Source organism: Microtus pennsylvanicus, chromosome 12 (assembly GCF_037038515.1).
Source record: "Microtus pennsylvanicus isolate mMicPen1 chromosome 12, mMicPen1.hap1, whole genome shotgun sequence".
Taxonomy (NCBI): Eukaryota; Metazoa; Chordata; class Mammalia; order Rodentia; family Cricetidae; genus Microtus; species Microtus pennsylvanicus.
Window position 1 is genome coordinate 36,818,473 of NC_134590.1, and position 14,769 is coordinate 36,833,241.

At 46.6% G+C, this 14,769-nt stretch overlaps 1 protein-coding gene across 6 annotated transcripts in view; it reads right to left on the reverse strand.

The window, feature by feature from the left end:
* Positions 1-14,769, reverse strand: part of Tbc1d1 (TBC1 domain family member 1) — a 187,048-nt gene that overhangs the window by 117,498 nt on the left and 54,781 nt on the right. The window contains exon 1 of one of the 6 annotated variants that reach the window (XM_075943456.1): positions 4,230-4,274. The exons of 2 other annotated variants lie outside the window; for them this stretch is intronic. In XM_075943456.1, the coding sequence (XP_075799571.1) occupies positions 4,230-4,259 (30 nt within the window). In that variant the 5' untranslated portion in view covers positions 4,260-4,274. Of the gene's footprint in view, positions 1-2,633; positions 2,772-2,966; positions 3,047-4,229; positions 4,275-14,769 lie in introns of those variants that run through there. 3 more of the 6 variants (XM_075943458.1, XM_075943455.1, XM_075943457.1) reach the window with 3 other exon arrangements.

Here is a 14,769-nt window from a genome sequence, read left to right on the forward strand (position 1 = left end):
TTTTTATCTGTAAACTAATATATACACATACACTCAAAATCCTGTGACACTAGCAATAACCTTAGTCACAGTCTTTACAGGCAGGTACAAATCCGAGTAGATTTCTAGGGTTACCTGGCAGGTTTTCTGGGACCAGTTTTCACTAACAGATATGTAGAAGCAAAGATTCAAGCAACAGACAAGCTCAAGGCTGTGGGGCTGGGGACGTCTGCAGGGGTAGTCTAAACACCAGAAAGCTCGAGAAGTTTCTTTTTATTTATTACGGGGGAAGAGGAACAACTATCCCCAGGAAGACTTATGAAGAAGCAGATCTATCATTTATTCAGTGCACACCTTGACCAAGCTCCGTGCTCAACTAAAAGCAGAACAGGGTGTGTACTCGTTTAAAAACAAAACAACAACTCTCAAACGTTTTCCCACCTAGGTCTTACTCCTTCATTACTAGGTTGCTCTCTACAGTTAGCGAGTGCCATCCATACAAGGAGACTGCCAGCTCAGGTATCCCTCTGCATCAACCACACCCACTCCCCTTTTCCTCCCCTGCCAGGTGCAGAGCTTCCGCTGCCAAGGTCAAAATGGAAACTAAATCAGATGAATGACAGGTAGGTGTAGTGTGAGGCCCACGCCTGTGTGCATCTGAGTGATCGTAAGCATCTCTAAGTCGACTATAAATGCCCGTTAGGATTATGCTCATTGTGTGTTCCCTATACCTTTCTTTCCGCCTTTAGACCATTCCCTATTTTAAAACAAAGTCTTCACCATAAGCAAGCACAGGTCTACACAGGTTCCCATAAAGTGAACGTCACTCTTATAGTCTATAATCCCGAGTAGTTTTTCTTTCTTTTTGGATCTTAGTTTGATTTAGTTTTAGTTTGAAACTTAAGAGACTGAATTTCTTGAAGCCTATACTGACCATACCTCGATTCGTAGCTGAGGATGACCGTAACTCATTATCTTTCTCCCTCCACCTCAATGTTTACAGGTACACACCACCACACCCCAATTCATGAAATACTCTCAAAAGAGGTGACATTCTTCATTCACAAAACACTGGGTGAGAAAAGTAATTCAAGGTGTAATCTATAATTGTACGAGCTACACAATACACACACACATACATACACACATGTATACATGTGTGTATGTATGTGTGTGTGTATATACATGTGTATATATGTAAAATTATACAGCTGGGCATGGAGGCATACAACTTTAATTCCAGGATGTGAGAGACCAAACTAAACACAGAGGTAGATTGTAAAGATCTACTATTCCTAAAACAAAACAAAAACAAAAAACTAAAAAAAAAAAAGCCTGCTACTGCTTCTTTGTTTTTGTTTTTCAGTTGTATTTACTTCTCCTTGCTGGTGTTGGAATGACACATCTCTGTGAAGCTCAATTTTCCCCCTTAGAGTACAGTATTAAAAAACAGCAATAACCAAAATAAACAAATAAACACCACCAACAATAATAAAGCAACTCAGTTCTGCACCTGAAGAATATATATATATATATATTCTGAACCACTTCACAAACTACATTAATACTATTTTTTTTTAAGTTTAGCGTTACTTAGAAAAGTTAAACGAGTCTTCAAAAGCAAAAATGTGGACATTCAACAGAAAATCATACTTTCTATGTACAGGCTCAAAGCTTTTCTACAACCCTCTCAGTGAAGCACCAGCTGCTTCTGGAGGCCACTCTGGTCAGGAGTCAGTGTTGGGATGTTGTTCCTTGGTGTCACCTCAAAACCAACCTTACCTAGTTTCTGTCTCCACTTTATAACTTAAATTACAGGCGAAGCCACACGTGCTCCCAAACAGGTATTCAAAAAATGTAATTAGTGGGGGAAAACCAACCCACTCTGAACGCCTCACATCATAACTGGAGATAGAACTCCGTCTAATTGCTATTTATAAAGGGTCAGAGACGAGCTAACGGGTTCTCTCGAGGTGAAGTTTCTCTCTCTCTCTCTCTCTCTCTCTCTCTCTCTCTCTCTCTCTCTCACACACACACACACACACACACACACACACACACACACACACACGAGAGGGGTATCGTATCCAGTATCCACGAGAGGATGTGGGCGTCTTCCATGGCTGGAAGCAATGCACTAGTCAAAACACACAACCCAAGCAAGGCTGGAGGCAATCCGGGCCATTCCGCCAACTTTTTCAGTTCAGCAGCCCTGCGCCGGCCTGGATTTCTAACGTTCGGCTCTGAAAGTTGGAGAGCTACAGTCATAAAACTTTGTGCAGACAGAGAAAGTTACATTTCAAACACCTAGACCTCGGAGCTTGTCCCTTGAAAGCTGCGGGTTAAAAAGCTAAAGGCAGGCAACATCCTCGGCGACCCGCCCCAGTCACCCAGAGCACAGAGGATCCAGGACGGCAGGGGCGGACCCACTATCTGGGACCACACCTGGGACTCTGGCTGTGCCTCAGTCTCCCCAGCTGGGGAAAGGACACGACGCCTTCTGAGAGGCTGGCCCGCGGGGTGAGAGGAAGAATGAATGAAAAGTACTCCGAAGCTGGCTCGAACGGCCTGGCGCCCCCCACCCCCATCCCGCGCCGCGGCCCGGCAGTTGGAGACCCCCCGGCCCCCGGCAGCTCTGGCCCGCCGCCGCCTACCTTGGCCACCCAGCTGAACAATGGTGACATTGCTGGCCGGGCGGCGGCTCCTCGCCTGCCGCTCCCGCTCACACGCGCCTACCCGTGGGCCTACGGATGGCCGGGGGCGGGCTCGGGCGCGGCGGGGTGCGGGCGGGCATCGTCCCGAGACGGCGGCCGAGCGGCGGGCTCCACCCCTCCCCGAGCGTCACAGCCCGAGAGGGCGAGCCCGCCGGGCAGCACAGCCAGAAAGGGAAATGGGGAGGAGGGGTGCGGGGGAGGGGGAGGAGATGGAGGGGGGCTCCGCCGACCACGCCCCCAGACAGACACGCCCACCGTCCCGCCCACCCGGACCTGCTCACGCGGGAAGTTGGGATGTGCAAGGGTCGCCCCCTGTGGACGTCCGCGGTGCTCGATCCCTGGTGACTGAGGAAGGCTAGGACTCTACAGGTCTCCGGGCCTTTTCGGGCAACTTCAGAAATCTGAAGTCTCTCGCTTTCTTCCTCTGATTTAAAAACCGCAGAATTGGAGGGAACACAAGGCTGCCCTGCTTTCCAGGGGGATTGCTCCCTAACCTCTCTAGATGGCTGGTGACAAAAGGGCCAGTGTTACCAAGCCCCTTTTACGAAACCAGAGGTGCTTCCCTTGCCCTCGTAAAACCCAGCTGAGGAGACAAAAATGACGCTACCTGCAGGGTGATCAGATTACGTCTGCTACAAAGGTTAAACTGAGTTTCCTATCCAGACGCTCCCAACTTCCACGGTGAGAAAATCCAAGTCCAAAGGTCTGAAGTAGTTGGTGTGTGAGGCACACGTGCTCACAGTTCCTCCGCCCACTCGTAAATCCAGCCCGCGAGTCCTGTTCTTGCCACTTTGTAATATTGATTATGCGCTATTTTCAACATATTTCAATAGTCTCCAAATACCTGGCATCTTCGCAGTTGTTGGTTACCTACTGCCCTTTAACAAGTTGTGCCCAGACTGAGCTGCTATGGTAACAAATCCCGTATGGCAGAAACTCAGGAGCACATAGCTGGGTGTCCGTAGCTCAAGGTCTGCCTTGAGTTTAAGGCAGGCAGTAAGGTGAGGATGCATGTATCCCAGGCCTGGATGGGACAGAAGAATCCACCACCAAGCCAATACAGATTTGCTCCTAGGATTCAGGACACCTTGGGAGAATTGAACCTGCAGGGATCAATGACATGGTGTTCCCCAAAGCAGAGGTGGTCACTCTGCACCTCAGCATGTATTCCAAGCAGAGTGCCATGTCCCAAAGGGGAGTCAGTCCTTTTGTCAAAGTAATCTCAGAAGTGACATCTCGGCCCTTCTGCCTTTTCTTTCTTTCCTTTCTTTTTCTTTTCTTTTTTAATTCCTCTGCGTGTAACAGTCATGGCTATCCTGGAACTCACTCTGTAGACTAGGCTGGCCTCGAACTCACAGAGATCCGCCTGCCTCTGCCTCCCAAGTGCTAAGATTAAAGGTGTGCACCACCACCTCCCAGCTGTGTTTTTATAATGCAAGGAAAGAAGAAGGTTCAGTTTGGGAAGATTGCCCAAGGGCATGAAAACTAACTGCAGAGGGCTGTCGGTCCCCCCCACCCCACCCCACCCCCCTGTACCTGGTGAAGTACACACAGGAGATAAACCATAAAGGCTTTGGTGACGGAGGGGCAGGTGCCTTCATTCACTAATCAGTTCCCTGAAGATTACCAATAGGCAGGGAAGGGAAGGGCTCTGCAGCCTTTTAGCCGAATCTTCCTCTTGTCATTAGAGGACATTCTGGAGCAGAGAGGAAGAGGAAAGCTAAGAGTTTTATTAAAGCAAGAGCCCTTCTCTGTGTGTGACCTCCCTCCTCGCTCTGTGGTCCATGGATCAGCAAGCTCAGCGTGGACTGTCAATCCACTGGGAATGCAGACACTCGGCCGTTCTCTCAGGACTTTCATTATGATATTACGTTCTGGCCTTTGTTCACAGTTACCGGCTTATGAGCCCTTTCCAGAGGGCAGCCATGAAAATGAGTTTCTCTTCTCTGAGGCAGCTCACAGAAATTCTCAGTCTTCCCTCACACTCTTTCTCAGATCTGGCCTTAAAGAGCTCTGACCTGTCTGTTCTTGTCCAATAGCGGGCTAAAACAAACAAAAAAAGCCTCCCTCATTCCAGATGGGGCCTGTCCTATCTCTGCAGGAAGGAACGCTGCGCAGAGGCCATGAAGAATGGCGACACAGACAAACCTTGTCTGTTGGGTTTCCCCAGCCACTCTGTTAGTAATCGTGACCACGAAAAGAGGGATCTCTAAAAACCCAAAGGATAGGGCATAACTTTTGGATGGGTGAACATATGGAGGTTCCTGGAGCATGGGATGCCTAGAGAAGGTGAGGGGCTTCAACACATCTCCCCCAGAATTCTCTCCGGTATTTTATCTGTAGCCTATAGGGCAGTGCTTCTCAACCCGCTATCAGATGTCCTGTGAGTTAGGTATTCCCACTGTGATTCATAACAGTAGCAAAATTACAGTTACGAAGCAGCAACAAAATAACTTGATGGTTGGGGGTCACCACAACATGAGGAACTGTATTAAAGGGGCACAGCATTAGGAGGATGCTACAGAGTGTCCTTTAAGAGCCTGGTGTATCCCTGAGTTGCATCAGATTAACTGAACCTGAGAAGGCAGGTGTGGGAACCTTAGTTTATAGAAGGTGGGTCAGAAGTTCAGGAAAAACAAAACCTTGTCTGTCTCTGAAACAAAGCCACACAGATAAGCAGCCCAGGGTTGCAAGCTGGTATCTGATTGGAGGTGGAGTATCTTAAGGACTGAGGTCCTAATCTGCTCTATGACATTATCGCCCAGGTACACAGCCTCAGAACCGAACTCCATTAGAGAACACCCAGCTGATGTCCGCTGCGGTAGGACCAACTGCTTGTCTGCTGGTGGAACAAACCCCCACACCTTGAGGTCACAGAAGTCTGTGGTATGAGGGCAGAGGGAGCAGGCGGCTTGTTTTCTCTTAGACACATCCCGTGACTGGTTTACACATTGATAGCTGAGATTCATTATCACTGGGTTTTCAGATATATTGTCAATGAATTATGGACCAAGGGATCCTTGAGAAAATAGTGCCCAAATGATTTTGGGATAGTGGAAGCTACTGGGGGAGGGGTGGGGGGAGAATGTACTGGAGAGTTTCAAAGTGAGTGAGTGGTAAACAAGGACCAGAGCAGAAAGGCTGGACAATGACAGATGTCCTTAGACTCATCACAAGAGCCTCTGGACTGAGCACTCCAGAAATTCCCAGCATCCTGAAACCACTCTGGAGAAGGGGAGAGGAGACCCTAGAATTGTCTAAAGAAACTAGAACGGTGTTTTCTGGCACGGAAGATAAGTCTACTAAAGGGAGTTTACAGAGAATAAGGCGTTAAATATTAAACCAGGTGTGGTGGCACATGCCTGCATTCCCAGCTACCTGGAAGGCTGAAGCTGGTGGACCCTGAGTTTGAGGCTAGCCTAGGCAATATAGCAAGAGCTCTGTAATTAAAATAAAACCCTAGCATTTCTTGCAAAAAATGGGAGGGGGAAAGTAAAATATGATCAAATGCTGACTTGTAAGGGTTACAAGTAGAAAGTATACAGACAAGCCAAGTAACAGACATGAAGGCTTCAGGGTTTCCAGCTGGACTCAGTCCTCCGTCTTGCATAGGTGCACTGAGGGTACAGCCTCAGGAACATTCTAGTCTGAACTTGCCGTAAGTTCATCTACTCCAAGGTACTCACAGGAGACTCTCAGAGGCCTCGCTCTGAGCCAGGTCTCTTGGCCTGAGCCAGGAATGGACAGAACACTTCTTTCATGGGAAAGCGGGGCTTTTCCATCGAGTGCATTTGATAGAGACTCACAGAACATTAACACCAAGTATTTTGAGAAATACACATGAAAAGCCCTCATTTTTTTTTCAAGTTTACTGGCAGCATGCAACTTACCAACCACATGCACAAAGAAATTCTCTGTTACAGTCTGGAATTTCACTAAAAGTAAAGTACCGACATCACATACTCTACCAAAATCCAGCCGACCCTACACTCAAATACAATTCTCCTTAAAATACCCCCTTTCCTCCCACCTGAAAAAAGTCTCTTCCTCCCAAAAAAATGTCTCCTGGAGGAGAATGTGTTCCACACCCTTGTGGAAGTCTGCATGCATCTCAGGCAGCAGTTATGCGTAACAGCTCCCAAGCAATCTGAGTGCAACTGGAACTCACTGCTCAAGGAGGCTGGTGGTCCCTAGCCCTAGCTGTCATGGGAGGGATGGGGGGCTGACAACAGATAATTTGCTTTGAGATCAAGATCAAATTCTCAAAAACCTCAGAGGGAAGGCAAGTTATACAAACGTGCAAGGCAAGGAAAAAGTGGAAGAACAAGGAATGAATAAACGAATGGAAAATTCATCATGGAGAATGTGTGTCCTAACATCAGAACTGGTTGTCAGGCAATGGAATCTGGCTTGAGAAGAGGGATTATTATTGATGTTGACTTCTGGGTTTACTTAAGGCTCAGATACAATTTATGAGATGCATCAAATGCATATTCTAGTATGTGATCTGCCAAGATTGAGAGCCACTTGCACAGTTCTATAAGCGGGGGAGGGAGTGGGTCGGTAATCATCAGCCTGATAAGAGCTAGAGTCACCTAAGGGACCAACCCCTGGGCATGTCTGTGAGGAAGTTTCTTCATTAGGTTAACTGAGCTGGGAGGACCAGACTTAAACGTAGGTTTGCACCATCCCATGAACTGGAGTTTCACACCGAATAAACTAGAGGAAGTCGGCTAAGCACCAGCCTTTACCTCTGCTACCTGATTGCACCTGCAATGTGACCTGCTGCCCCACACTTCCGGGGCCAGCCTTTTCCCATCTGGCAGGAATAAAGGTCCCTTCTTCCTTCCTTCCTTCTTTCCTTCCTTCCTTCCTTCCTTCCTTCCTTCCTTCCTTCCTTTCTTTCTTTCTTTCTTCCTTCTTCCCTCCTTCCTTCTTCCCTCCTTCCTTCTGTCCTTCCTTCCTTCCTATCCCTTCTTCTTTCCTTCCTCCCTTCTTTCTTCCTTCCTTCCTTCCTTCTTAAGTTGCTTTGGTCAGGTGTTCTGTCACACCAAAGAAGAAAAGTATCTGACCCAGGAGAGTTGTGTGGTGAGCAGCAGGCTTTTCAAATGGCTCTAGCCAACAGTGTCCCTCCAGAAAACCCAGGACGGCTGCCTTTCTATGAGACTTCCAAAGGATGCACAGAAGGACAGCTTCATCAGTCTTCCTGAAACATCAAAAGGAGGGAGACTGCAGAATGGGAGAAGGGTACCTACCAAGCCTACCAATACCCCACAGACAAGCCTAAACATTCCTGCTCAGTATTTCTCCAAGTTCTACCCTTGCTGTTTGGTTTGTGTGGTTCTTTACAAGCTCTCCCTGTCATCCCCCTGCCTGGACTCTATAAATGGCAATGATTTCTTGCTGTGGAATAATCCCTTTGTACACTGTGAAGATTTGTCGCTGTGACTGAGTTACTAAAGAAGCTGACTGGCCATTAGCTGAACAGAGTAAGATTAGGCAGGAGGACCAGACTAGAAGAATGTTGGAAGGAAGAAGGGCAGAGTCAGAGGAGTCGTCAGACAGAGAGGAGGCAGGATGTACAGAAAATGAACATGATAATAAGAATGAGCCATTTGGCAAGGCATAGATAAGAAATATGAGTTAATTTATATGTAAGCATTAGCTAGTAATAAGCCTGAGCTATTGGCAGAGCACTTAAAATTAATCTAAGCCTCAGTGTGTTTATTTGAGAGCTGGGTAGGACAGAAACGTCTGCCTACAACTTCTCTCCCATTCTGTAGGCTGTCTGTTTGCTATATGCATCGTTGCTTTACTGTGACACATTTTAGCTGCATGTAGCCCCATTTGTTAATTCAAAAGATGAAGAAACAAGGACTGGAAATATTTGGTGTATTCAGGGAACTATGGCAGACAGGCTGCAGGCCTCCAACCCAGACGAGGAGGAAGCCAGGGAGAATAGAGAGCATAAAAAAGCATGACCTCACCCACCAGCTCCTTCCTCACCACAAGACCTGGTTAAAAATAGGGCCATTGTAACACTAATTGTACAAGAAGATTCTGTGGAGTTTCAAGTGAGTCAGAACCACTTGGCGTCTAGCCCGGGATTTATTCTGTTCACAAATATGAATATTTATAAGCACCTATAGTGAAAGGCAAGGGAATCATTGCAGGAAATAGGGACAGTGAGTCAAACCTCAATCCTGCCCTCAAGGGGCATAAAAGGCAGGAAGTGCAAGCCAGGACAAGAGGGCAAAAATGCCAAGAAAATGGCAAAGCTTCCAGGCATTCTCACAAGAGGAAAAATAACTACAGGCTGCAAAGACAGAATGGCCTTCTGTGCTGAAAGATGTCAGGCTAGGCCTCGTACAGAAGGTGAGAATGGGAGTGAAGGAGTAGACTTTCCTGGACCAGACAGGACAGGCTTGGAGGAGACGAACCCAAAACAAGCTTACGTGGGGTGAAAGATGGTGTGTGTGTGTGTGTGTGTGTGTGTGTGTGTGTGTGTGTGTGAAGTACAGGGCGGGAGTACAGAGGGGAGAGGGAGGAGGAGAGGAGGGGGACAGCAGGAGAGAGGGAGGGGACAAAGGAGGGATGGGGAGGCAAGGGGAGGTGAGAGATTGATTTAGTAAAATGGCAGCTTGAGTTTTTCCCTTCTAGTCATGAAAGTTTATTTCTAGAGAATTACATGGGACTGGAATGATGGGTCTGCGGTGAAGAGCACTGACTGCTCTTCCAGAGGCCTGGATTTTGTTCCCAGTATCCACGGAGAGTGGCTTACAACTGTATGTAACTCAAGTTCAGGGGATCTGATGCCCTCCTCTGGAGCCTCAGACACCCGCACCACATGTGGTGTGCACACAGACAAGCAGGAACATAGGTGAAAAATATGTCTTTAAAACAAATTTTTAAAAAAGAAAGATTTAAGAACACAAGTCCAGAAACACCACTGTAGTTTGAATAAGAACAGCCTCCATAGACTCATATATTTGAACGCTTAGTCATCAAGGAATGTCACTGCTTGAGAAGGATTAGGAGGCGTTGTTGGAAGAAGTTTGTCATTAGGGGTAGGCTTTGAGAGTTCAAAAGCTGGAGCCAGGTCAAGTGTCTCATTCTCTCCTTTCTGCCTGAGGATCCGGATATAGAACTCTCAGCTACTTCTCCAGTAACAGGTCTGCCTGCATGCTGCCATGTATTATAAAGACCTAAATCTCTGAAACTGTAAGCGAGCCCCAGTTAAATGTTTTTCGTTATTAGAGTTGGTATCATTGTGGTTCTCTTCATGCCAATAGAACACCGATTAAGACAAAACCCAAGACTGAAAATGCCTGCGTATAAATGGAAACCAGATGCTCATGCAAAAGCCTGTCCATGAATCATGAATGCCACTTACTGGAGCACTATCAACAACAGTTAAAAATAGTATCATCAACTTAACGGCTGCACGTGACTCTAAACGAGATGCATTCACAGCACGGGTGGACTTAGGCAATATTGATATTAAGCAGTCACAAGAGACTACATAATGTGTGGTTGCATTTACATGAAATGTCGAGAACAGGAGTGTAGATCAGTGGTGACCAGGTCTCTAACAGTTTCCTCCCAGATTAAAACATTCCATCCAATAGAGACGCTCCTTAAACCAGAAGGTAGCAATTCAAAACAGCTTCAGGAAGTGCAGGAGCGAGGCCGCTAGTTAGTTCCTGGCCACTTAGCCCTGAAATAATCACACAGAAACTGTATGGATTAAATCACTGCTTGGCCCATCAGCTCTAGCTTCTTACTGGCTAACTCTGACATAGTAATTTAACCCATCTCCATTAATCTGTGTATTGCCACATGGCTGTGGCTTACTGGGTAAAGTTCCCAGCATCTGTCTCTGGTGGCTGGCTTCATGACTTCTTTCTGACCCGCCCTTCTTTCTTTCAGCATTCAGTCCAGTTCTCCCCACCTAGCTCTGCTCCACCCCACCCTGCTCTGCTATAGGCTCAAAGCAGTTCTTTATTCATTAACAGTAATCACAGTATACAGAGGGAAATCCCACATCAAGGAAGTCCCTGAAACTGACAAGATTCACTAGGCACCTCTCTCCCAAGAGTAAACTATAAAGATTGCTGAGTGTGACCCTCAGACAAGGCAAGCCACAAAGAAGATTTTGAGACCAGACCTGCTGTCTGGACCAAGCAGAGGCCAGCCAAGCTGCCTGAAAGAGGCTTAGACCAACCGAGTCACCTGGAAAGGACACTTTCCCAGCTGTCAAGCTGCACGCTGGCTGTGCAGTGAGCTCCAGGTTTCCAGCTTTGTGAGCTGTTATCCAGGCTAAGGTAGGTTTTGATGATGCATCTGTCTTTGAGTCATTTCTGCTCCTGTAAGTAACCCCTCATCTATATTCACCAGTAAGTGACCCCAATAAAAATCATCGGTTCACCAAATTGGACTTCAGTGGTATCTAGACTTGGGGTAGCAGGGTTTCCTCTCTGGGGTGAGTAGATGTATGTTTTATGTCTCCCCAGGAAAAGTCTTGTCAAGCAACACCAGGGTAGGGGTAGACCAGGGAGAAGATGGAGAGATTCTCTACATTAATAAACGTGTTTTGGAGTTAGCAAGAATGGTTGCACAAATTTGTGGAGCAAAATTTTATACTATGTGAATCATGTCTCAGTCCCAAACTCTCTTTATACAGTGATGGCTGAACAACCAACCCTAGTGAGTTAATTCCTCCAGCCTTTATCATGATGGAGCCTGAACTTAATGGGTGGCTTTGGGGATGAAAGCACTGAGCGAGAATTCTGACCTATGGTGACGTTCAACACATGCTCGCTGTGGTGGTGGTGGCAACAGCAGCGTGAATTGCTGGGATTGAGCTGAGAGTCATAGGGGTGTCTGTATGTGCACTTATGTGTGCATCTGTGTGTACCCATAGAATCAGAGAAAGATATGGGGTACCCTCCTCTATCCCTCTCCACCTCGATCATTTCCGATAGAATCTCTCGGCGAGCTTGTGTTTTCTGGCTAGGCTTGCACCCAGCAGGCCCCAGCTACCTTCCCATCTTTGACCCCTTCAATGCAGGGCTAATAGGTGTACACAGGACACACCCAGATTTTATGTGAGTGCTGGAATCTGAACTCCAGTCTCGTGTTTGCACAGCAAACACTCTTAACCACCAAACCATCACTCCAGCTCCAAATATGGTCAATGTTAAATAAAAAATAAAATAAAATGATCCAAAGGCCCCGAGTTCTAATACAAGTTACAAACATAGGCAAATATAACAGAACAAACAGCCAAAACCAACTGCAGGAAGGGTAGGCCTCCAAGGTGTCTCTCCATGTTTCTGTCTCCTTTTCTTATGAGTTGCTATGTCTACCATCAAGACTGTGTGTAGTAGTAGGAGCGGAGGGGCTGCGTCCCCAGCACCCCGGTCACCTGCTCCGCTAGCTTATGCCTCGAAATAACAACACACAAATTGTATTCATTTAAACACTGCTTGGCCCTTTAGCTCTAGCCCTTACTGGCTAATTCTGATATCCCGATCAACCCATCTCTAATAATCTGTGAGCACCAGTCTTACCGGGAAGATTCTAGCCTACGTCCATCCTGGGTCGGAGCTTCATGGCGTGTGTCTGCCCGGGAGCGGGGGGCATGGCATCTCTCTGAGGCGTCTGCTCCCGAGAGCAGAGCTGTCGAGTCTGAGCTCACTTCCTCTTCCTCCCAGCATTCTGTTCTGTTTTCTCCACCCACCTGTGTTCTAACCTATGAGGGCCAGCCAAGCAGTTTCTTTATTTATTTTAACCAATGACCTTCCTCCATCAACTGTGCTCCATTTTTATTTTCTTTAACTCTAGAAACCAAGGAATGCATATTCCAAAATTCTCTGGTAAATTCTGGTCATTCTGCTGGGCAGCCTCAATGTTCACATACATTATTAGCCCCTCTTGCTTTATTTATGCATATGGGTCTTTGGCCTGCATGTACATCTATGCATCACATGCATGCAGTGCCCATGCATGTCATAAGAAGACACTGGATCCACTGGAACTGGAGTTACAGATGGTCGTAAGCTACCATGTAACTGGCTAGGAATTGAACCCAGGGCTCTGGAAAAGTAGTCACTCTCCTGCCCTGGCTCCTCCTCACTTTCAGGGGTTTGGAAATTCCTCTCAAGACTTTGTATCATATCTGCTTATAGGGAAACATGCCTTCCCCTGTCGCAAACCTCTACCCCCCATTCATATTCTCGACTTTTCCAGCATACACTCACACTCACATTTGAAGTCACTTGAAAGTCAGAATAAAGGCCTCCTGGTGGCAAAACTGAGGCAGCTTCCAAGCTTACAGTGCTCAATAAGGTGGTGACAGAAGAGCCCAAAGGTTAAGGGAAGGGGAATCCAGTGAACACTTATTTGGAGATAGGCTGTAAGTTCACTGCACCCTACCTGGAAAGGCTAAGACTCTGTGGAGCGACGGGAGCAACCGAACTTGGACCTCCAGGAGGTTCCTCAAGAATAAAGTTCACCCATCTCTGGAGTGCTTCAGTTCTGTGAGCCCACAAGCCTCAGGAAAACTAACATTTGTCTGTGAAACAAATTTATCTCTTCAGCTATAATATAAAAGAGTCAACTTATCAAGACGCAGTGCCATTTCTAAACCAGCTTTCTGATCACATTTTGCTATGTTAAGAATCTGTTTTCTTCCCATGCTATACTTCCTATGTACATGGTCAGGTTCACCTTTTAGCTTGTATAGCATTCCAAGAATAGAAACAGCCCTCATCTGTTTTTAGCTCAGTCTATAAAGTTAAAGCAAATGATCCTCTTTCCACGGCACTGTACATGTTTCAGATTCATGGGAAAATCCAGCCGTAATGAGCTCATAAAGGGAAATGGTAAAAAGGTACAGTCAAAAGATTTTGACATCTACACCTTGTGTTATAACAAAACAGAAGCTCAGCTTTCGTCTCAGACTCTTGTAAAATCTATAATGGAAACATTCAAGAGATCCATCTGTGTTTCACAGAATTTCTGGGTGCACTAATTTCACAAAAATAATGACTTCTAAATGGAAAAAACGTATGTTCCTCATTTAAAAAATAAGACTGAGAAGTGGGTTGGAGAAATGGCTCAGTATGTAGGGAAGGTGCTTCCTCCCTTGCGAGTTCAATCCCCAGAACCCATGTAAAAATATGACAGCAAAAAACCAGCCCAGGCGTGTAGTGGTTCATAACCTGAGTGCTGGGGAAGGGGGGAGATGGGCGGATCCCTGGGGCTCTGTCAATAGCCAGGCAGCATAGCCTAGTCGGTGAGTTCCAGAAGAAGGCCAACTCAGGAATGCCAACCAAGGCTGACCCCTGGCTTCCATACGTACGTGCATACACATGTACTTACACACACACACATGAACATATACACCACACACATGTAGACAATTTAAAGATAGAAAAGTATAAAATCCTATGTCCTGTCTAATTGTTAGTAAATAAGAATCTGCTTCAGACTCTTTCCCTGCCTCCACAGTAGGTCACAGTTTCTGGTCTTAGGGGTGTGTGTGTGTGTGTGTGTGTGTAGAACTTTCTAACTAGACTGGATTCCTTTAAATGCCCAGGTTTTTTACACTGCTTAGCCTTTTCTGTCAGCCCCACTCTTCTCAAGTCTGAAATGAATATGCTTCCTCATGTTAGGTCAAAATACACAGTGAACACCTTACAATGGATGGTGGCTTCGCCAGGATTGTCACTTGGGCCTGAGACAGAGCTACAATCCTCTGCACAGATACACAAAAGCATGACTCTTTAAAAAAAATTAACCTTATTATTATGTATATGAGCATGATAAGGGGAGGCTGTGTGTGTGTATGTGTGTGTGTATGTGTGTGTATGTGAAGGCAGAGGCCAACTTGATGGAGTTGGGTCTTTCTACCATATGCCTCTGAGGGGTTGAACTGGGGTTCTCAGGCTTGGTGGGGTGCCTTTACCTGCTAAGCCAGTTTGTCAGTCCTAAAGTATACTTTTGCTTTCTTGCACTAACTTGAGATTTGAGATTTCAAGGTAAAAACCCACTGAGCTGCCACAAACTCCTG